Source organism: Aptenodytes patagonicus, chromosome 1, assembly GCF_965638725.1.
Source record: "Aptenodytes patagonicus chromosome 1, bAptPat1.pri.cur, whole genome shotgun sequence".
NCBI lineage: Eukaryota > Metazoa > Chordata > Aves > Sphenisciformes > Spheniscidae > Aptenodytes > Aptenodytes patagonicus.
In genome coordinates, this window is record NC_134949.1 from 221,082,351 (window position 1) to 221,106,262 (window position 23,912).

Consider the following 23,912-nt stretch of genomic DNA (forward strand, 5'->3'; position numbering starts at 1 on the left):
TCAGCTTATGTCTTCCCCATTAGACATGGGATAAGCATGAAGACACTCAGGGGCAGGTTGAAGGAAGACAGGAATAATAATTTAAAAAAAAAATCCTGGGAGGCTACTGAGGGAAGTCAGGAGTGAATTTTAAGTACAGTCTTATCTCACTGTATTCTCTTAAAGTGAGTTTGGTATGTTAACTGCTAGAATACACAGGTGAAACACTACTAAGATGATTTTTTCGTACTTCCACCATCTACTAATTTGACCCAAGCAAGCAGCCAGGGGACAATGGCAGTTATTGCTCATTACCAATTTGGGTAGTTGCCAATACTTTCACTATTGAAAATCTATCCAAGAAACAGTTCATCACTGATTAACACAGTGCATTTTTGATAGATGTCTGCTTCATAGACCAGTGTTGTTTCAAAATTAACACAAAGCACTGAAAACTAAACCGTATGAGAAAAGAATTCAGCTCTGCAGTACAAGCTCCATACGGCTTATTGAGAAACAAAGACAAAAACTACTACTTGGCAAAGCTGTATGGAAGACCAGCATGAACATGTTTAAGCCAAACTAGGGGTCATGGGAGACACACACAAGCTTTGTGCTCACTTGAGGTGGCTGATGGAATGTCCTCTAGACTTTTGGAAGGCATTTTCCTATCTGCACTCCTTTTCAAAGCCATCAAAACAGGGTTTAATTCTTCTTCTGAACCTGTTATGAGACAAAACACATGAACACTGCACACGCAGACATGCCATTTTAAGCAAGTCACTAAAAAAAAAAATCAACCATGGATTTCTCATGAGAATCTATTTTGACTGTTAGCAAAGACAGTGAACATTCAATGAAAATACAAAATAAATCCAAAATAAACAAAATAAATGTCTGATTTTGTGTCCATTCACTCTCTCTAAATTCTCTCAGCCATCAGTAGAGAGAGACAGGTTGGTTCATTTGCCCTGTGTAGGTATTTCTCTCTGTACCGACTAATAAGGGGGTTTGGGGCAATTATGGCACTTAATTGTCTATAAGAACAATATAGGATAAACTCAGACTTTAGCCATTTTGTAACCATCTTGTTATGAATCAGCACAAAAAATTTAATAGCTTTAGTTTTTCCCTCTGTGTAAATTTGTCCATTACATTTACTCCCCATAGAAAGTAATTTTGTTTCAATACTTGAGTAACAACCACAAAAAAACCTAGCTGTGGAGATATTTGGATCCCTGAAATTATGCAATTGTCTCCAAGGGCAGAATCAAGACAGACCTCGCTCCTTCAGAAACCTTTAAGACCCTCTCTCCTCTCCCTACCTCGCTCTCTTCCCCATCAGGCAACCAACCAGGCCTTACACTTCATTTATATGGCCACTTTCTAGTGCAACAGGCAGCAATACTAAATGAAATAGCACAGAGTATTGGTATTGTCTTTATATCCAGCCATTCCACTGATAAGTATTTACCTTTGAAGACTAGCTGGTCAAACTAAAGAATGAACTCAGTCAGCCACTGCTTTTTTTTTCCTCTTTTAATCCAGTATATTTAAAAGAAATACCAGATTTTGAGTGTTACAATGTTATTAATTTGAAGACAATGTCACAGGGAGGAAGAAAAGGGTAAATCATGAAGACTGATGTGATTGATTCATGCTGCTAAACTCCCCTTACTAAAAAGGCTTACCCAAATGTAGCACGTGTTTGTCAAACACTTTCCAATTAAAGGACTTAATTACTTCTTCCCATCCTTCCCAAATATCCAAAGCATTCAATTAAGAAATAAGTATCACAGACTTTCGGTTAACATATTACAAGTCGGCTACAAGAAAAAATTGTAGCCATGTTTAACAACCCAGCACCATGAATTTTAGAAATCAATCGGCTCACGAGTTGAACTTCCGGTTCCAGAGTGGGAATCAGAGTTTTCATCTGAAAATTTGGATCCCAAATTTGAGCTGTCCCCTTCTTCATCATTATCCTCATGCTGAGGCATTAGGCAGAGCTGAGCTCCTTCTGGCTGGGGGCAGTTGCTCTCATCTTTGAGTGGCGTGCTTGCTCTTCTGAATTTTGACAGTGCTTTAGATTCTGAATTCTTTTCAGAGGCATCCAAGGATGTGCTTTCGTCTCTCCTTCCTTTTTCGTTTATCTTGAATGGCTTGATTGCAATCATATTGGTGTCTTTTTCTAAGGGAGGAGAATCAACTGGAGCCATATTTCTCTCTTCTATTTTATTAATAGCTCCATTTCTTTTAGGAAGATCAGAAGCTTCAATTTCACTTACTGCAAGATCATTTACTGAAGCTTTGATATTTTGTTCTGGAGCTCCCCCTTTCATAGCTATCTTCATCTGTGTATGATAGCTACTTAAAGCATTATGTGGCTGTGACATTGTCATGAATAGAGTCTCTTTTTGTGATGGAAACATATGATCCCCAAACTTTTCTTGTTTATGTAACTCTTTGGATATTGGACATGAAACTTCAGATGCTTCTTGAAGAAGTTTTTCTAAAGAGCAACTGAATTCACTGAATTTTGCAATATTTGAAACAGAAGTTTTTTCTATTGTTTCTTGTATTTCTTGAGGATGATCTCTCTCTCGTTGATGTGAAGCATTCATACTTTGACTAGTCTGTATTTTACCTTGCATTTTCTTATCCATATTTTCCAGCACAGAAGCTGGTGTTTCAGACACCTCTTTCAGTAGCTTTTGCAAATTAACATCAAATACTCCATATTCAGCCTTGGACAGTGCAGATCTTTCTATGGTCTCACTGATTTCCTGCGGCAACTCTCCATCATGCTCATAGGTCGTGCTTTTAACTTCCACGTCAGCAGTCCTCCATACTGTGCAGTCGGCACGTTTTGGTTTAGGAGGTGGTGTTTCAGAGGCCTCCTTCAGCAGCTTCTCTAGAGCAGAACTCAAGCCACTGACCTTGGATGGGGCAACAGACTTTTCTATGGTCTCACTGATTTCCTGCGGCAACTCTCCATCATGCTCATAGGTCGTGCTTTTAACTTCCACGTCAGCAGTCCCCCATACTGTGCAGTCAGCACGTTTTGGTTTAGGAGGTGGTGTTTCAGAGGCCTCCTTCAGCAGCTTCTCTAGAGCAGAACTCAAGCCACTGACCTTGGATGGGGCAACAGACTTTTCTATGGTCTCACTGATTTCCTGCGGCAACTCTCCATCATGCTCATAGGTCGTGCTTTTAACTTCCACGTCAGCAGTCCCCCATACTGTGCGGTCGGCACGTTTTGGTTTAGGAGGTGGTGTTTCAGAGGCCTCCTTCAGCAGCTTCTCTAAAGCAGAACTCAAGCCACTGACCTTGGATGGGGCAACAGACTTTTCTGTGGTCTCATTGACCTCTTCAGGCTGACCTGTATCTTCTTGGCATGTTGATTCTACACTACAATTAGTTAGTGATATACTATTCATGTCATTGGATGTTTTCATTCCCACCGTTCTATATTCAGAAGGTTGAAATGCAAAGGTTTCTCTGAGCAGGTTCTGCAAACCAGCTTGAGCCTTATGAGAACTCTCAAGAGTATCATCCTTGTCTGCTGCCTGATGTCGTAGACAGAAAGGTTCAAATTCCCTAAACAGTTTCCTGAGGCTTTTTTTGTTTTCATGCTCATCTGTGGATGGCACATTCACTTTTCCTGTGCTTTTGCCAATTTCTTCTTTTTGATCAGCAGGAGAAATGTCATGGCTCTGTTCTACTGTTTTTTCAAAGACCTTGCACTGATTTGAGTGAAAAGTTGTCCCTTTCAAAATCTCTTCTTTCAGGTTCAAGCTAGATGACATCTCAGAGGCTTCCTTTTCTAACCTCTTTAGGCCTAATTTAAATACATTAAGCTCAGCTTCCTCTTTAAAAAGATTGATACTTAATGGAGTAGTCTTGTTCTCCACTTTTTCTATAGGTAAACATAGCCAGTCATCTACTGCTGTATCCTTTAAAGCATCTTTATCACCAGGTGATTGGAGCAACTGCAAGGAAGCATGATGTTCTTTTGATGAAACATCACTTTTTTCTACACGTTCTTTAGCTTCTTGCTCTGGAAGACTCATCTTTCCCTGGAGTTTTGAGATAACTGGTTTTCTGTCCAGCTGGACAGAGTCTGTATTTTTTGTGTGTGTCACATTCAGACCTTTCAGGGTAGGAGATCCTAGAGGGAGTTCACATGCCACAGAACCTAGTTTCTGTGGTTTTTCTCTCTCAGATGTTTGGGTTTGTTGTTGAATTAACTCTTGCTTGCTCACATTATTTCTGCCTTTATCTTCCTCTGATTTTCTTTGATAGGTTATTGAACTACCATTATTTCTCAAAAAAACATGCCCCCTATCAATGCTACTCTGTAATTTAACTCTGTTATCCCAGAATTTTCTCAAACTCTGGAATTGTAAAGGATCTGAATTTTGATTCTTGGACTTTTCATTCATTTTTTCTTTTAAAGACAAAACCTGGAAGCTGGGCTTCTGTTGGGAACAAGCAGCAACTTCTCCTTTAAGTGTTTCTTTCTCATCTTTGTCTTTGCTTTCTGGGGAAGCTGAAGTGGCACCAACACTTGGCTGCAAGTTACTGGCTTTTGGCGATTCTGTATAGTCATGAACTTCACCATCAGATGGAAGTGTTCTTTCTGGCTTTTCAACTGCATGGCCCAGTCCAAACTCTTTTGAGTTTTGATATTCATTTCTTGAAGCCTGGCTTGTACAACTTAGTTCAGCACTTCTTAACATATTCTTGCTGTGATCATCCAATCCATTAGGTGGGTATACCACAGTTGGTTTTATTTTATCACTTTCTCTGAGACCTTTCAATGCACTGCCACCTGATGCATCAGTATTGATACTAACTTCTTTCTCTCCATGACTAGGGATAGTTTTATCCCTTTCCCAGAATACCCTGATCTTCCTTATTTTTCTTTTTTCTTGTATTGCCTTCTCCGATTCACATTTCTGAGCTGGTAGCTTGTGTTCTTGATGTTCCAAGAGATTTGATTTTTGATTTTGTTGCTTGATTTCTTGACCACGTTCTTTTTCTTCAACTCTTGTACAGTCAAATTCAGTTAGCAATTTGTCATTTTGCTCTTCATTCTTTTCCCCTTTCTTAGGTTTCATCCTCTCTTTTAACAGCTGTGTATCTTTTGAAATAAATGATGTAGGTGAAATACTGTTCCGTTGTTTAATCTTTCTAAACGGTAACTCTTCTCTAATTTCCGTTTTTCCATCCATGCTAGGCCCACTGTGTTCTGCAGGAAGAACTGCTGTTCTGGTTGAGATGTCCGCTTCCTCTTTGGGTTCCCTGCCTTGGGAACTAGCTGATACACGTTTCCTATCTTCAGAACCAGAACTTCTTTTAAACCAATCTAAAACTTTTGATACAGATTCATCGGCCACTTTCATGAGTTCATCAGCATGTTTGTCAGGCTTGAAAGTGGTTTTAGCATCTCGCTCCTCAACAGGATCAGGCTTACCTTGTTGAAGACTTGCAGAATTGGTATTTGACACCTCATGTGCTTCTGTCTTAGCAGAAAGATGATGTGCGTCTACGATGTAAACAAACTTATCAGAGTTAGGAATCAGACACAGGACTCTACAAATGTTCAATCTATTTTGAAAAATCTCTCAAGTTTTTTGGGGGGGTTTTGTTTGGTTTTTTTAAACTGTTAGCAGAGAAGAGAGTTCTCTGTCCTTCTGTTTTTGGAGAGAACCATACTGCAGGCAATAGAGTGAAAAATAAACTCCTGCACTGAGATATCCTACTGGAAGATTAATCATATTACTCTTGAGGGTGCGAGCAGGTAAGATTGGTTATCTCCATTCTAAAGGAAATGGCTACATCGAAGGAGGGGCTGGGCAGGGGCGGGGCACAACCCAGCATATTTGTGTTTAGTCCCATGAGCAAATCCCCAAATCACAATTGGATTAGTATCAAGGACAGTTGACAGCAGTACACCAAAAATTCTTCTGTTCCCATGCAAACAAACAGATCTACCAGGCCTTATGGCAGGAATTTAATCCAAATGCCATCACTTCACCTTCATCATCCTCAATAAAGGTGCCTATCCAGGCTCTGATCTGATTGTTAATTCTTAAGAATACCCAATAGAATATAATCTAAAAAAATATTGGCTACATTAAAGCATTAAAATACAAAAAAAAGTGATTTAGAATTTAATTCTGCAGTACGTAGCACATTCCTACTATTTCCATTTCCTAGTTGTTAATTCTTAGATACAAGTGATTTATTCATTAATGAATACGTGCTATATGCTATTGCATTCTGTTCTTCACTTGTATTAGTCTCTTACCGGTAGAGTTTTTGTGTGACACTGATTCATGGCTCAAGAACTGGTTGGCTTTATATTCACGTGTCTCATCAACACTCAGTTCATTATTGCTATTTGGCAGGATATTGCTGGAGGTCTTCTGTGGAGTTTCAAGTTTCTTAGGAGTAACTGTCTTTGTCTGCAAGGCTTCATTAACCAGGAAGACTGACCTATTAGTGTCACAAGGACCGGATGCCGATGTATCATCTTGTAAGCCATCTATTGTTTTTACTTGTAAAGCTGATGAATAGGTTCCCAAAGGCTTTACAGCAGAAATTTGCTTATTCCCAAATGAATCTGATCTAATAGCATCATTTCCACTACTCTTTATTTCATCAGATTCTAACAAATCAAACTCTCCTTTTTCTCTACCATGGTGTAGCTGTGGGCTTTGCAGAGGTTCTCCTCTACCTGTGCTAGATGAGAACCTCACTTGTTTTAGTTTTTCCAATGAAATTTGTGTGGAGTCTTCCACTTCTTCCATAAGAGAGTTCTTCTCAGCTTCTCCTTCAAAAATAGTTGCAGTAGGAAGAGCATTCTTTTTCTGAACATCTAACATCTGACTAACACGAACTTCTGAGTCAGTGGAACTTGAACTTGAACTGCGCTTCAGAATGCCCCTGGGTGGTATACCAATGCCATTCATCCTCTCAGTCCGTTTGGCTGGTTTTGGAACAAAGTCTTCTCTTTGCAACACAGGATCTGTTGCTTTGTGAATTAATTTTCTAGCTTTTGGGACAGGACGTTTAACTAGTCCCTTCTGCGATTCATCAGTAGGTTCTACAGAAGGCTTCTTATGTTTCTCTGTTTCATCATTTTGTAAGTTTGGTTTAGACTGGCTCTCTTCTGAGAGTGACAGAAGTTCTGTAAGACACATATAGAGAAGAAATCATGAGTTTACATAATATTCATCTGCATAAACAGAGGGGTATGACAGTGCAGATCTAGAATGCAGTGATTATATTGGTTTATTAAAAACACCTGCAGTAAAACACAGGAGGAAATTCAACATAGGTGTTGATTTCATTTGTATGTAACAGGAAGTTTTAACAGATTAAAATCCTGCAGTTGTTTCTTATTCTAGAAATATTTACTATTTGATGATTCCAAAGATAGAGAGCACACCAAATTTTTGCTCAGTGTCATTCCTGCAAGGGACAAACTTTGCAGGGAAGGACAGCTTTTGAATATGCTTACACCTTTTCAGGTTCAGAACATAAGCAGCAACCTATGGAAGTGGAAACAGGCTATTCCCACATTCATATGGAACAAGGTAAAATGCAGAAGTGATCCCCCAGTAGGGAGATGACATTTTTTTTATTCCTAATGTCCAAGTCTTCCTTTTTCCTGTTGGTAAGCTTCATAACAGACAAGAGAGTAATTTCCACATATGAGCCTGTAAATTACAACTTCAAATGCCTGTACTGTGATATATCACCACTCATCTACTTGCTTGCAGAGAATACTGCAGGAAAGGGAGTATTCGAAAATAAATAGGACTGAGAAAACAAAGGAAAAAAATAAAGATCAAAGAGTTCAGCTTCTTCTGTTGAGCCAATAGCAGCAATGACTGGAAGGTCATAAAGACAGCTATGCCAAATTCAAGGAAATTTCTCTGTTCTCTTAACAGCAATTCAGGACAAACAGCCCTCTCAGATGAAGTGCTTAATACTGACTAGAACTGTGAGTGAAAGAAAGGAAGCAAAACCCTTTTACTCATGTAAACAGCCATTTCCTGAGTATATTCACATTTTACATGGGGTTTGAAATGAACTAGTTGATAACTCCAAGTAGTTAAGATAAAACAGGTTTTGATATCTTACAAAAAGAAGCAATGAAAGTAAAAATAATTTCCACATAAACCATCAAGAAATTCACAGTCATGTGCTAAATAAGTATATTTACCCTTCTTTGATAGCTGAGGTAGAGTGGCTGGTCTGTTTTCTGATTCCCCACTGTTCACGTTATCACCTGATGCAGTGGAATTAAATGGATTTCTCCTTTGCTAAAAAGAGGAATTAACATTATAATCACAGTCAAACTGTTCTATCAGTACAGTCTTGACAAAATAAATGAAAGTGCAGTGATTTCTTCTGTCTCACTACTCTGTCAGCAAAGAATCTGAAAGCATGCCTCAAATTGGATACATGACAAAAAAACTAAACAATATGAACCAGGGAACTATCAGAAGTGCTAGTGATAGCCTCATCCTGTTCTTTCTGAAGTCACAAACAACAGAGATAAGCCACCACTTAGACACTTGAAAATCCCAAATTGTTGCAAGTTAAATAATTTTATCTCTACTTCTGTGACTTTAGAGATACTGGAACACAGCAAGACAATTCTTTTCAGTGGCTGAAGAGACTGGAAACAATGTCAAGCACAGACAGCCACTGATTATAGCTGTAACAGCACTTTAGCACTGAACTTATAGTGTTTTCCATTATCTCGCTCCAAACCAAAAAACACTCATTTTTTCCCAACTTTTCTTTCTTCCTCAAATCTTTAATTATCTTTATCACTGAAGCAAAGAAACACACAAAATGTAAAAGATAGCTTCTGCTATATTTAATACCAATCATACCTTTACTGGTGAGATTGCTGCCTTCATAGGTCTTTCCTCTGGTTTGTCTAACACAGAGGTTATTGTTTTAGAGCTGCAAAGAAAAAGCATATAACAACTTCAGCAAACAGGACATTACTTTAAGCCTTTTTCAAGAAGTAAATCAGAGATTTGTTTATACATACTCAAATATAACCTCTTGGCACCTAAAGTTTTCTATTTGGCCTGTTCTCATCAGATTTAGAAGCAAACCTTCTCCTTTCCATAGCAAGGGGATATTCTCACTGCTTTGTTTCCTTGCAAAAATTTCTTTGCTTGTTTAAGAATTCAATACAACTACTTGGCATGACATAAACCATATTTTTTACATCTTTTAGATTTTTGAGCAAGCTTTATGTAAATATAGCCACTCTCCAAACAATATCAGTGTTGCTGTCTCCATCCTTGTCCTACATTTATATTTCTAGGGCTGAAATCGAAGAGGAGGAAAGTGCCAAACTCTGATAAAAATGGAGTTTTGCAAAGTGTCCAAGTCAGAAAAATCAGAGGAACCTCATCACCACTATAGCAAAGATGCGACATGCCGCAGACGACAACACATCCCCTCAGAGGTACAGCTTATAAGCTATTCTTTGAATTAAGATCTATAAAATCTGTAGTTTGATAGCATAAGTGAAGTAAGTTATTACCTGTGATCCTGACTAAGTATAGCCCAAATAAGGAGAAATTAAAACAGCTAGAAGAGACAGCTCCTACATTATATCAATAAATATTTCATCTATTTGCAGAATCATGCAAGGGGTTTTTTTCCAAAACAATCAGATTTTTATAATTTGAGTTTATCTAAAAATCTCAGATATGAAAAAGCATTTGTTTTCTGAAGATGGAAGTGAGATGTGGATTGAAATACGGTCTTCATATAACAACCACATTCAGTATCTTAACTTTATATAGAAAATGCTGGCATTAACCAACTTACATGCTTATGATTTTGGGGATGGGGAAAACAGTACAAGGCAGGGAAAATGAATATTCTCCAAGTAGGAAATATGATCTCAGGCTAGGCAGGAAAGCAACTCCTACAGTTTTTTCCAATATAGATGTACAAGGAGATTCCGATACTGAATATTTCTTTGGTCAACGATCTTTGGCATGGGTGAAAAGGCTTTTAGATATTGATTGGTAAGTAGCAGAGCCATGAGACAATGCTTTTGAGGGCAGATGTGGTATCTCAGGACAAGAAAACAGCTCCCAGCTGCCATCAAGTTCCAGGTTCAAACAGGAGCTGCCTCCTCACATGGACAAAGATCTCTCCAATCAGGTAGCTGGCAACAGTCTGCCCTGCTGAGGAGAGAACAACTTTCCCATCTTCTCCAGGGTGCAGTACAGTTAACCTTGAAGTTTAGAAAAGCCTTGAAAGGCTGCCTGCCTCTGGACTGCTAAGTGTGTATGAGAAATGACATCACTCCCATTTTACAAATGGAAAAACATCGTTATGAAGAAGATGAGATGACACCGTAATGAGCAGCCTGAACATAAAGCTAGGAAAAAAATACCAGTTGTAATCTGAGCTATAAACTTCTGTATCTCTTCCTTGCTCTTTTGGTTCAACACTACCTTTAAGAAATATACCACCATGCACAGTGATACAAACCTAAGGTATGAGCTGATCTTGTAATGGAAACTATCTCATGGGTGAAAAAAATAAACTGTTCTTATATTTCAACACTAACTGCAGCAGCCTCTTATATGTATACACCAGGTATAACAGATTATTATTGTTCTTTTTATTTTTCTCTGATCCTAAATAAGAAAAAAAATTTCTAGTTCTCAAAGAGCTCAATATTGCAACTTTTAATTTATTTTCAAAAAACATCATTCCACATTACAGTTTTTAACCTTAGTTCTAATACTTTCTTTTTTTAAAGTCTGAAAATAAATATATTTATAGAAACTTTGTTCTGCTGAACTGGAGTTTGTGCTCTTGCTTTTATATTTATAAGCACTTGAGTCTGTGTTTTTGTTTTTATGAGCACTTGTGTGCTCCTGCACTTTGTATCTCATCTACAACATTTACTACCCAACAGGACAAACATGTTTGATTTTTTTTTTTTTTTTTTTTTTTTTTTTTAAGGTCTAGGTCATTAATGCTTCAACCCTTCCCTCATTTTAAACAAGGAAAATACTGTTATGTACCCTGGGCTGCAAGAAACCGATAAGACATTCTTCAGTCTGCAGTTTTTACAGGTGAGGAGATAACTAAGTCTCATTGAACACACACACAATCCCACAATATTTTAGTGCAATGCTACTTCAGACTTACTATAGAGTAATTAAAGAGTTGTTAATTTGGCATTACATACTGAAAACCCTGCTCTAAAGAAAACAAAGTAGAGAAAAAACCACACCCAGGACCCTATAACTAAGTTTCACGACAAAGGGTCTGAAAATATGAGTTTACCTTCAACCTATACAGATGGGAAAACTGAACAAACAGTTCCCAGATATGCTGCATTCACAAGGTTAATCTAAGAGAGAGTGTATGAAGCCAAGCTGATAAATACACCCAGATTAAAAAATTCCTGCACTGCAATTCAGCAAAACAAAGTACTGAGAACCACAGCAAAGGCCCAAACTCCACACAGACTGGACAGAAACCAAGAGGCAGCAGGGCCAAGGCAGGAGCAAAGCTGGAGAAGGGGGTTATAGATTTGCAGGTGTTGTCAATACAGTCTACTCAGAAATGGCCTCCCATTCAAACAAATAAGCTTTCCTGGGCTCATCCTGAAGGGTGAAGAATCTGGTGCAAGTAAAGCTAGTGCAACCTAACAGTACCCCACAAAAATGTCCTTATCTAGGTATCCCAGCACCCCTATTATTCCAGAAGAGTTAGACGGATTTTAAGAATTAGGGCTTTTGTCCAAATTTTCACCTTACAGAACTCTAGGACCCACGCTTGTCAGCTGTTCAGTGTAAGCTGAGAATATTTTCTAGCCTAGGGAAGAAAACAACCTACAAACCTAACTTGAAAGATAAAGCCCATTTAATATTGCGCTTTTTTGAGATTCAGCATATAGACAGAAGGTGTCACTGAACAGAGGTAATATTGACAGTCTGACTCACCCTATGAAAACTCATTCTATGCAAGGTTACACCTTCAAAGACACTTCACACACCTGGCCTGTAAAGGTTCCAGTATGCAAGAAAAGTACCACAGTGATATTATGCCCAAGAAAAAAATCGTTCATAGCTTCATTACTGAATTTAGATACTTGGGGTGTGGGGATGAAGATCACTATGCTAATTTTAAGAATATAGTTGTGGGCTGATTTCTGTTCCACCTAATATAGCAGCACCCCGACTCAACAGCAGTTGAACTGGCCCCAGGGCTGGATTTGACTCTCAGCAGTTTACAAACAGATCTGCCAGAACTGAACTTTCTTCACGTTCAGTAAGAATTGCTTTGGTTTAAGAATAGGATCCAGAACAAAAAAAAGTCTGGGTAATTTGTTATCACATACCTTCTGGTCCCAATCCTCAGGTTAGCAGTTGTTCAGTTTAGGCAAAGCCTGCAAGCCAGTGCTGGCCTGAAGCCCACTCTTAGAGGAAGAAGAGGAAAAAAAACCCACAAAACCCTAAACCCCACAACTCCCATAGACCTACCCTTAAAGTAGCACTTTAAAACGTTTTAAAAGTCCAAGTGCTTGAACCACGTGTAGCATTTGGACACCAGAAGTTGTGAACTCACTTTATGCAATCCCAAGCTCCAGAATGATACTGTTTCATCCTCTTAGTTCTAGCCATGTTGAGACTATTGCATTGCAAGAGGAAGAGTCAATTAATTCCTTGTGGCTCTGCTATCTTAACAGTCAAATTAATGTTTGTCATGTCTAGGCTTTCCCTTCCCACCCCAACTGGTGGGGTTATTGCTTTCCCAGCATTGTTTCCCCTCAATTCATGATCAGCTGCTACCATCAGAGACAGGCCCACAGCCATGTCGGACCAGTTTCTTTCAAAGTCCAGTATCAAGAGAACAGAAAGGAGCATTTTAAAAACATATGGTGCCTCCTGCAATTTCCCACATGCAATGTTGTGTTGACTAATCTCAATCGTAGTGAAATAAGCCCATACTGAAATCATAAGCAATTAATTGCACATAGTCCTGCCATGTTTCCTTGCTTCAGCTTTTGACATTTCAGAAGCAAATAATGAGACATCTAATCAAGTATTTATGCAAAAGTAAATGCAAGTAAGCATCCAGCCCACATATTATAGATCACTTCCTAAGGTTCACCTCCAACTGTCTCATAAATCCTGGACTGTGTGAGCTTGCTTTAGAGGGAAGATCTTGAGCTATTGGTGAGAGTATGAGCACACATGAACAAGGCATACAGGCTGATTAATTTCTGGCACAATTTGGAGCAAAGGGCAGGAGAGGGTCCTGGACAATAATTATCAAGCTTCACATGGCTGTGACCTGAAGTAAGTCATCAAATCACCTCAAGTTAAAGACCACTATCAAGTTGGTCATATTCCAAACAATTGTTTACATGTTCTTAAACCTCATTATGTTATATATTTTTGAAGAGGCTGCCCTGGCAGTCTATGAGATGTATTACTCTCTACCAATCACACACAAGTTGTGGAGCTGTAATGGTAAGAATAACATTATAAGGCTGTACTTCGTTTAAAGTATCATCACCTTTTCCTGATGTGCAAGATGACATGCAAAATATTCTAAAAAATATACTAGACAGCAGCATGTCTTGTGCTGTCCATAAAGAAATAACTCCATAACAATCTCCTGAAGGTAAAAGCCACCTGTAAAAAACTACATTCAGTAACAACTAACTCTGTCAGCATTATCAGCCAACTTGGGTGGGGGGAGCTAAGCTCTTTCTTGTGATAAGCAACTTTATCATCCTTACTGTACAACTTCATTTTTTGGGAAGTCTATAACAAAGCAGTTTATCTGACCTTTTTCAGCACAATTTCAGATGTGGGTAAGACAAATACCTCTGAGTTCATTGATAATGATACGTAAAGGATAAGAAAGACCAGTAATGCAAGCCAGAGTTGTTAAGACTCACACCAACCTTTGGTGCCATTCATCGTGAACGTGCGCGCCCAGTTTGCAGACCACGAAAGTGAAAGATTCAACTGCTACTAGATACTGTACAAATGCATAGTAGGAGACAAGCCTTGCTGCAAAGAAAAAACAGATGACGTACAGAGAAGGACTTAAGACAGACAAGAAAGTGAAAGGTTATAGAGCTGATCAATGGCAGAACCAGCAGTAAAACAGTCATCCTAAGAAGTAACTCTGGCTCTTACCTCACTCTGTTCACTGAAAGCACAAACAATAGCTATCGCTGTTACACCCTCATTCTTGTTTCCTCAATGGTGTTGAGGAATCTGGCCATTTAAAGACATTTCATTTCTACCTGTTGTCACCCTAGCTAAGAGATCAGCACTTTCTTTTTCAAATGCAGGCTTTTAGAAAGCTTTTCACACAGCCAATGAATACATGTAGGTATTTTAAAGAGAAGACATGTCTGTGTCTTGGAAATCAACTCAGGATATTTCAGAGCAAAATGGAGCTGTTTATGATGCTTACAGGCTTGAGATAGAGGATTTTTTTATGAAATCACTCTGTAGTTCAGACACTACTACTCATCCAGCTTTCCTGCAACAACTGTAGCCATTCAGGCATATCCAAGCTGACTGTCTTGCCTTACTCTGAATGGAAGCCTCTCCCTTCCAGAAAGACATTTATTTTTCTTGGTAGAATCTGACTTATTTTCTGCAAGTATCCAAAGATTCTGGTTCTTTCCACCTGAAATACGTTTGGTCTCCTTAAAAAGTCTCAGAGGTCTTAAACTGTGCACCCAAAAATCTGGAAAATTCTAAAGTGCAATTTCTCAGTCTCTGATTCTTCATATGATCCAAGCTTAAAATTCAGGCTGAATCAATAGTCTGGTCTCATTAAGTGACTGAATGAAGAGAGGCAGAGGTTATTGTCCCCCTATTACTAACTGCAGAGGACTGATCATGGCCAGCCATTCTAACCAGAAAATCCTGGTCTCACTTCTGGGAGCCAGACTAAGTTGTGGCATGAGAACATGTGTGAGACCATTCTATACACCATTGACAACTTTTTCCCTGAAGAGGTAAGCCGAAGATTGTTCTGCATTTGAATGCAGAACAATTAACAATGCATGACTGATTTGTCAACCTTTCACATGCACCAATTCCTTGGGCAATTCTGAGGAGACTTTTGATCATCTTTGAAGGAAGAGGCAAGTACAATATTTCGGATGGAACTTACAGCTCACAAGTTTCACCAGTCCCAATATATACACATACGAAGTGTGATTAAACAGACAGCTTACCTTGAACTAGATTTCAGTTGTTGTTCTTCTTCTTGATGTTCCACAATGCCATATAGTTCTGGTGGCACAAAGACTTCTTTATTAACATTGCTTACCCAGCTGTTCTTTGCTTTGTTTGATTTGTTCTGACTCACTTCAGCTAAAACATGAAACAAGAATATTGTTGTCTCCCATATGTTCATACAGGATTTCTTAAGAAGCAAATACAAGTATTTGCATTCAGTCCTACAGCTATTTCAGAAGTCCTCTATGCTTGAATTGTGTACAGAAGCAGATCTGGTGCCTTCTAAAGAATAATTGTTTTTAATGCTACTAGAAATGTCACATACTGCTCTGAGTACTTCACTCCACTACTCTAGGTACATCTGCTTTAGACCTTAAAGTGATCCTAAATGGAGTTCTCTACAACAACCCCAGTAAAGACTGATCCTGCAGTTCTTGCAGCTAGGTAAACATCAAAAATTCAACCTCAGTGTCCTGAGGAAACAAAAACAATTAAACCATAGGAAACTGCAAATATGTTGAAGTTCAGTTAATCAAGTCAATTATTCCCTTCTTACAGCAGTAAACTAGGAGTTGGTCATAACTCATTTAAGCAGCTGGCTAATCCTTTATGGATAGAATTACCACAAGAAGTTAAGAAGGTAAGTATAAAAAACCCCAAACAAACAAAAAGCCCAACCTCATTCAGCAAATGCAAATACATTTGCATTTCTTTCTGGGGTGGGACAGAATCCTATTCCGATAACCCCTTTCAGAGTCAAAACATTAGTTTACATTATTTCCTCTACTGCTTTTCGCACTTCTCCAACAGTTTAGAAATGAAGAATTTCTTAGTGTGCAAAAATAAGCAAGATTTTTGTTCTCACTTTTACTATCCATAACTGCAAGCAAAAAATATCTTGACATCTAATGAGTCATTAAAACCAAGCAATTGCACATAGTTCTGAATGTACCAGTATGCCCCTTTGTTCAAGTAATAAGATTGAGAGTAATTAACCTTCCTTTAAGGTAATATGGCTTTAAGTACTTTCCTTTAAGCTATAAGTTACTGTAAAATTTAGCTAGAATTTTACAGCTGATTTTCATAACCTTCAAGTCCAAAACCAGCCAAAACCACAAACATGTTGCACTAACCACCTGTGATTTTTTGCATTCTTTTCTGTTTCAGGCCTTTTCTTGTTAACTTAAAAAACCAAGACGATCACGTAGTAATCTCAAACTGACTAAACTGCCATTATCCAAACTCATCTCTGGAAATATAGGAATTGAGAAGGTGTAACATTGCAGGATTAGACACAGGAAAACAAGGCTAAATTGTAGCTACAAAACCTATAGAAAGTAGCAAGCTGTAGTCCATCCACAGTATTGGAGAGAAGTACCTTACTTGTTTCACTAGTACATAGCAAAATCCCTTAATAGAACTTCAAAAAAAATAAAGATTGCAAAGTTCAGTACAATCTGGTAAGAATAATAAGACTCTTACCCTTCTAAGTCAAAAGTAGAACTAGAGGAGGTTAAGAGGGGATGGGGGATATAGGGGATGGGGGCGATAGGACATAGTGAATGTTGAAGAGGCATGGCTTTAAAGAACTTCTTGAACAAATTAATGGGGGGAAAAAAAATAATCCAGAAATATTGCCTCTATTTCAAAAAAGTCTGAGGTGCAATTGGCCGCAGGCTGGTCCTGGCGTTGGAGCCTACACATGCTGCCAGGCACTCTCAGAGGCAGGGTGCTGGGGAGACAAGCTTTTGGTCTGGTCCAGTAGAGCAGCTCTTATGTTCTACTCTTTTGTTTTGTTTCTCTCCAAACAAAACACTGTGTTTACTTCTGATGTTAAACACAATGCATTATCTTCCCACATTCTGATTTTTTTTTTTTAAATAAGAGTTTCAGAATATAATATTTGTTATAAAGTGAGCATCAAGCTTGTCAACGTTACTCAATTTACACACAATATACTACTACCTATCTGTACTACTAAATTAATGTCTGCAACTGTTATCTGGCAAATGAACACAGTTGGCTTTAACAAACATTTCTAATAGATCATTTGAGGGTACCCACCATGATGTGGGGAATGGTGGGTGCATTTAAAGGTAATGTGGACACAGGATGCCAGTTCTAGCTGCCAGAGCTCCCAGCATATATATTTCAGTAGTTATAACCACTAGCTCAGTGCCTACCATTTCAAATCAACTTGAAGTACCTTTGGTCTCCTTAAAAATAAAAATATAAATTAAGCCTCAGAGGTCTCAAACTGAGTACCCAAAAGCTTGGAAATCCACATTAAAGAGCAGTTTCCTCAACTTCTGATTCTTTGTACATTCCAGGGTAGCTCACAGGGCCTCAAAAACAGAAATGGGAATGTAGTCCATGAGTGCAGAGGGCTTTTAGTCCTACACATGAACACAAGCCAGTCCCTCCTGTTAGCAGTCATCACACAGAATCCTGTCTTTAATACATAGCACTGGGGGAGAGGAAAGTTTACACTGTAAACTACATGGGAAATCTCTCTTTTGCATCATTTTCTGCTTGTAGAGATACCGATATTATTCTTGTATTTCACAGACAACTGTGCCTGAGGTTAGGTAAGTAAAAGTCAGTCTTTCCAAAATAAAGTATAAACAAAATGCTTACCAAGAGTGGCAGGCTTCCGTCGCATGGAAGCTCTAATAATATCTGCTCCATGTATCTTATCTCTGTGCCTCTTTGACTTTGCTTCATAAAACCACTGCCCACTCATATTCTTTAGCTGAACATCATCTTTGACTTTTTCTGGTAAATGCCTGGGGAGGGGAAAAAAAAAAATTGAATAAATGAGATACACACACAATCTACTTACCTGTGTGAACAGAATAAAAGTCAGATTTTTTTGGTTTGGGTGTGTGTGGGGGTGTGTGTGTGTGTGTGTGTTGTGTTTTGTAGGTTTGGGGGTTTTTTAAACACTGTCTCAGCACACTATTTCCGTCTTCTGACCTGTTACTCTCCTCATTTAATTATGAAGGATGACAATGAGCTGGAGAGGGAAGAGCCTCAGCCCTGTTACCCTCAGAGCATCAGTTGAAGTCACTCTTAAAACAAAACAAAACCAACATGCTTTGCTATGATAAACTCTCAAGCAGAGACAGCCCTGGAAAAGTCTCCAGTAACTGCAGATCTTGACTTCTTGCCTCCAAAGGCCAGATTTCCAAGGTTAACACTGAGATAAGCCAGCATGGCAGCGTAAGAAATCTGTGCCAAACTTAAGTCCATGGCTGTTTTGGGGCTCAGAAGATGCCTTTTCAGGCTGTTCATATGGCACTACTTTTACACATGCATTCCAAAAGTGCACGGTAAAGATGGTGCCATTTTTTCCACAGGTCACACAAAAATCCTTATATGAATACAATGAGTTACAAAGGAAGACAGCATCATATGGAAGAAACAACAAAATAAGTTTGTGCAGTTTATTAATCTGCATGTATCCATCACATGAACTGCAGCCATTTTAAATACTGTGAAGCAATTTTTTAATAATTTGATTTCAGGCCTTAGGGTCACCCTGCTTTCATGAAGCACACTTTAACAGAATAAAGAGTTGCTGTGTGCAATTTGAGAGGTTGTTTTCTTTCCTCGTTAAGCATATAACACATTAGGCATATACTTATACATGGCCTGGAGACTAACCTGCAAACCAGGAAAGTTACTACATAGATTTAGAGAGTACTTAATTAAAAAAAAAAAAAAAAAAATTTAAGTCAAGCTTCATTGGCCTTCTCCATTTATGTCCTTTCCATCAGCAAACAAGCTAATAACAGAGCCCAAGGGAGAAATCAAAACAAATCAAGTTACTCAGAGACTTGAAGGCTAAACACAGTCCGCATTGCTGTGGGATGGTGCTATCTTCCACAAGCCTGATGGCCAATCATAGAATCATAGAATGGTTTGGGTTAGAAGGGACCTTTAAAGGTCATCTAGTCCAACCCCAAGGAGGTTCACACCAGTTTTATATTGCTCATGTGTTTAGGAGAAGGAACTTCTAGTGCAATCAAGCAGCTATGATGACAGTCCTTTTATTATAGGTTGCAGATTTGACTGTCAAGTACAGACAACCATTCACAGCAGAGAAAGGACACTGAGCCAGTCCCAACCCTCACACTAAGATAGTCCACTCTCACCTATCATTCAACCTCTCCTTCATCCTTGTACGGCCAGAAATGAAAAGGCTTATTTGAATGCATCAGCTATATTAGAATTTGAATACCTAAACTTCTTTTTGAAAGTAGTGTCAACAGTCAATCCCTCCTAGGTGTGTAAACAACTTCTCTGTCTCGAATCAGCTACGCACAGTTGAGGCTGCCAGGAGTCGAGGTCACCATTAGCATTTTTAATGCCACGATTCAACAGTCCATAGCATTACTGGGCCATTTAAATTTGGCCCTCCCTCTTGCTTATAACTCTGTGCTTCTCCATGAGCCAAAATACACACTTCTCATATGCTGCAGGTCTTCCAAGTTGGAGCAGGAACACAGCAGTAGCTTCCCTCTGTCCTCAAGCAAATACGTTACTCAGGTATGAGCCAAATCCTCATTGCTCAGCCAGTTTATGAACATAGCCAGCAGGAATAGTGGAAATATGACATGCAATAACTTTTTACACAGATGATTGCTTCTCCCTTTCACCTTCTTTCCCATGTGTTATTTGCCTTCTCAGAACAGATGCTCCTTCGGGCTAGGGACTGGCTTTTCAGCTATTAGTACAGCCTGCAGGGCAGCAGAGCTCTGACCCCAGCTAGTGCTTCAGGGCAGTATGACAACACATGCCCAGGGAGGTTCTCTAGCGGGAAGGTACTGAGTCACAGGACAAGTATTCAATGCCCTCACCCTGTTTGATTCAATCCTTTTACCCCAGAGACTGCTCACTCCTTTCCCCTTTGTATTCAACCACTGAAACTAGGGTGTGGTAGGAGACCTTTGCCAGTCAGCTCAGATCAATAAATCACTGTAGAAGTGGACAGGATCCCAGGCCTCTCAGCTGTGTCAGCCTACTTACTTGCTTGTTGGACTCTCAGATCTGCAACCGATTAACACAACATGAGCAGGACAGAGACAGAGGCACAGATTTGTCATGACTCTAGACTCTCATTAGATGTCACCCATGGCCAATGCAGCCGTCATTTTGGCTGGAAGTGACTGTCAGGCACCTCGCTCCCACCCCTGGCTTGCTGCCTATGGAAGTTAGCGTACCTTAACTCCACCAGCTCAACAGGCCTTCTAGACTTTGGGAGATATGTTAACAAAGGTATAAACATGATCTCAATTTACCCAGTACTTCCTTTACAAGTGACCCATCTGGCTGATAGGGCTTGTATGGCAAGAAGTGACAGAAGCTCACAGCAGCTGACTTACAAACTACTTCTTTTGCCTTCTCTTCTCAACTTGATAGCACTCGACCTTTGTTAGCTTGGCTTACTTGTCTCTTCAAGATAAGTGTTTAGCCTCTCAGTCCCATCTTTTGAGGAACTAAGGGCAACATAAATATTAGAGCTATTCCCAGGCACTCCCCGGCCACAAATAAAGAAGCAGATTTCTATTATCAGAAAGACAATTAGTTCTAGGTCTTGGCAGGGAAAAAAGCTTTTAAGAAGCCTGCGTTCACCAACACATCATAGACTTGTTGCAAAAACAGCCGCTGAGGTTACAAATGGGAATTTTTACAATGCTACTTGAATTCTCAAGCTCTGCTACGAGCAGGCCTTAGCAGTAATATCAAACTGCTGGCACTGTGTGGGCTTGTTTCACTGCTAGGCATTAGATTTAGATTGTGGTTTACCTTGAAAGGAATTGTGGAGAAATCAGACTGCAGCCATGGTTTTCCACTGTTGCGTACACCTCAGCACACCACAACAGGATTAGAAGCCAACAGTTGATTCTGTGCCAGCTCCCCAGTCAACAGAAAGGCTAACCAAGTTGTCACCAAGAGGAAAATAACGTAATGACCAAAGAACTAGTAGGCATCCAGATTAAGATTCAGATTGCAGGCTCAGTTGCCAAGTTTGTAATTAGGAGAAAATGCAGTAACGGCTTTACATATTATGTAAGCATGTATTCTGGAGTCCCTCAGTGGTCTGTTAAAATGCCAGTTAGCCTATGTTGCAGTTTTCAGAGTGAAACAGCCTCAAGTTATAATAAAGCTAGTTCCTCTTTCTTCTACAGGAACATTAAACTCAACAAAATGAAGGTATATTTTTAAAAGGAATTAACTCTAAAATAAGCCTGAGTTCCCCCACTACTTAATATGATTTTTCCACTATGCCTAGATGAAACATTTTTGATGGCAAGATGACAAATTTTTCATCCCACTAGGGCATTAAGTACGTGCAGAATTACATTGAATGGGCATACAAAGCAGCTGTCAGGCACTTTGCAGGCAAACAGAAAATCTACACGTATATTAATAGCTTTGTCTCTCCCCACCTCCGGAACATCTGATAGCAGGCTAAACCACATGGTACCACTGTAAGGCAGGAAATCTGCTCTGATATAATCAGTCCCTGTCAACCTTTCTATCGGCAAGTCCAGAATGGTTTATCTTATGCTTTGTAGGCTAGTGTAATAGCTCGTTGCATGTTAGGGCAAAGTGATGACTTCTGTTTCCTTTTCTGAAACAACAGTATCTAGCAACTGTTCAGCTACACTTCCTCAGTGTCTCTTAATTCCTTCCCCTATACTCACCTTATTCATAGCCCATATTACAAACCACCACAGAATTTGCAATTGACTCCTTAATCACTTCTTTTATTGCCTTATTCCTCAATCGACAGCTTAAACTGAGCTTTTCAGACAGGGGAGTCTGTGTGGTGCCAGCACATTCTGGGACTTCTTGTGACAAACTAAGAAGCTTTTAAATCAGGGTCTATGTTTGGGTCAAAGAGACAGATTCATTAGCATCTCACACCCCCTATTCTGAACATATGAAAAACACCCCAGTGACTGGTGGCAAAATAAAGGCTTTTTAAAACCTGATACCACCATCTTGCCTACAAATTCACTTACAAAACCTCCCTCCTGCAAATGAAATAGGAAGTGAGTAGAGAAGGTGGAAGGAGAGAGACTTTTGAGGAATTTATCCTCACTTCTATTTGCTGCAAGCATAACACAAACCTCAAACCAACAAAAAGATGACAAAGGATTTAGGTTCTGGGTCACCTTCTGAATACAGACAAGATAAACATTTTGTAGTATCACTCATGCAAGAACAGGAGTAAAAAGGTATTAGACCAGGCATTATAAGTGTGAGACTTGCTGATTAGATTTTTTTTTTTCTTTCTTTCCTTCTTTGAGAGTAGAAAACAGCCATAAAAGATTTACAAGACAAAAGGAGTTTGGCTTGTAAGGAATGTTTAAACATTCCACTTTGCATGAGCATGCCTCTTTAGTCTGCACAGATCTAGATAAGGTGTAGGAAAAAAGTCTGTTCTGGCATTTGTTAGAGAACTACACCCAAAACATATATAATGGGCAGTCCTGAGTTGGGAATATGGGTCATTCCTTTTGCATGGTAGCTGCACACATATGACTTTCCAAAAAAAAAAAAATCAGTTACCATTTGATTAGTTTAAGCAATATAATTTTAAACTGGTTGAGGGCTATACTAGGAAGAATAAAGCAAACCAATGGGGTTATGCAACCTTTCCCCATCCTTGTCATCATGATACCTCATCAGCAACACCTCTAATTCTTGCCTTTGGTGTCTCTTTGGATAGTGAGGTTTTAGGTAGGTAGAAGTACGTGGAGACATGAGAAAAAGGCAGTGTAGTTCTGTTTGTAGTCATGTATGTTCTTCCATTTTATGCCTATTCAGTAGTCTGGGTGTGTTAGGTCTACTAACAATACCCTGATGAATTAATCTCAGCTAGCATCTTGCTTTTGGATCCTTGGAGAACTAACTAACTAGGCTGTAGTCAGCAAAAGTCTTGATGACTAACAAGACAAACTGACATTTATTCTGAAGTCAGAAGGGAAGACAGACACATCCAGGCCTGGAGCATTGGAATGAATGAGTTACATGCTCGTAGGTGTGAGAAAAGTCAATTGATTTTGGAGAGGAAGAAAGGAAAGCAGGCAGCTCTGTTCCCCATTGAAATATAGTCTCCACCAGAATCTGGAAACAAAACTATGATCCCAACTGCTGTGCTGAGCAAGTGTCTGTGAAACATACTGACCAGATTAACCCTGCTATACATCATTTCTCTCCAAGAAGATGGCCACATGTGGGGCAGACTGGTATGTTTTCCCCGTATTTCATTTAAACCTCATTTAAACATTATTTCATTAAAATACATTCTGCACTGAAAATGGAGTCCTTCATTTTTATATGCTTTTCTACTACATCACCTGCAGTTAGCACTCAGACTTATTCTCCTATTAGTAGTTGCACTATCAAGTTTGAAGTAAGCTTCATTTTACAAGTAATATGTTATGAATCATGTAATTAGATACTCCCTAGGCAGACACACAGAATATGTAAATTTGTTTAGGCACTTCTTACTATATAGAAGCTTAACTTTATTCCATTCAGGAAATCTGTAGCAAGACTGTTGAGGTCACAGAGTACAGAAGGTAGGAGTCTTTCAAGGTCTGTCAGCCTTCACAGTTGCTA

The 23,912-nt window shown here is 39.2% G+C and overlaps 1 protein-coding gene across 4 annotated transcripts in view; it reads right to left on the reverse strand.

The window, feature by feature from the left end:
- SYTL2 (synaptotagmin like 2) overlaps positions 1 to 23,912 on the reverse strand; it is a 62,275-nt gene that overhangs the window by 14,719 nt on the left and 23,644 nt on the right. For 2 of the 4 annotated variants that reach the window (XM_076328401.1, XM_076328400.1), the window contains exons 1-2: positions 1,874 to 5,446; positions 601 to 702 (exon numbers count right to left, since the gene is read on the reverse strand). In XM_076328401.1, the coding sequence (XP_076184516.1) occupies positions 601 to 702; positions 1,874 to 5,387 (3,616 nt within the window). In that variant the 5' untranslated portion in view covers positions 5,388 to 5,446. The other 2 variants (XM_076328402.1, XM_076328403.1) reach the window with 2 other exon arrangements.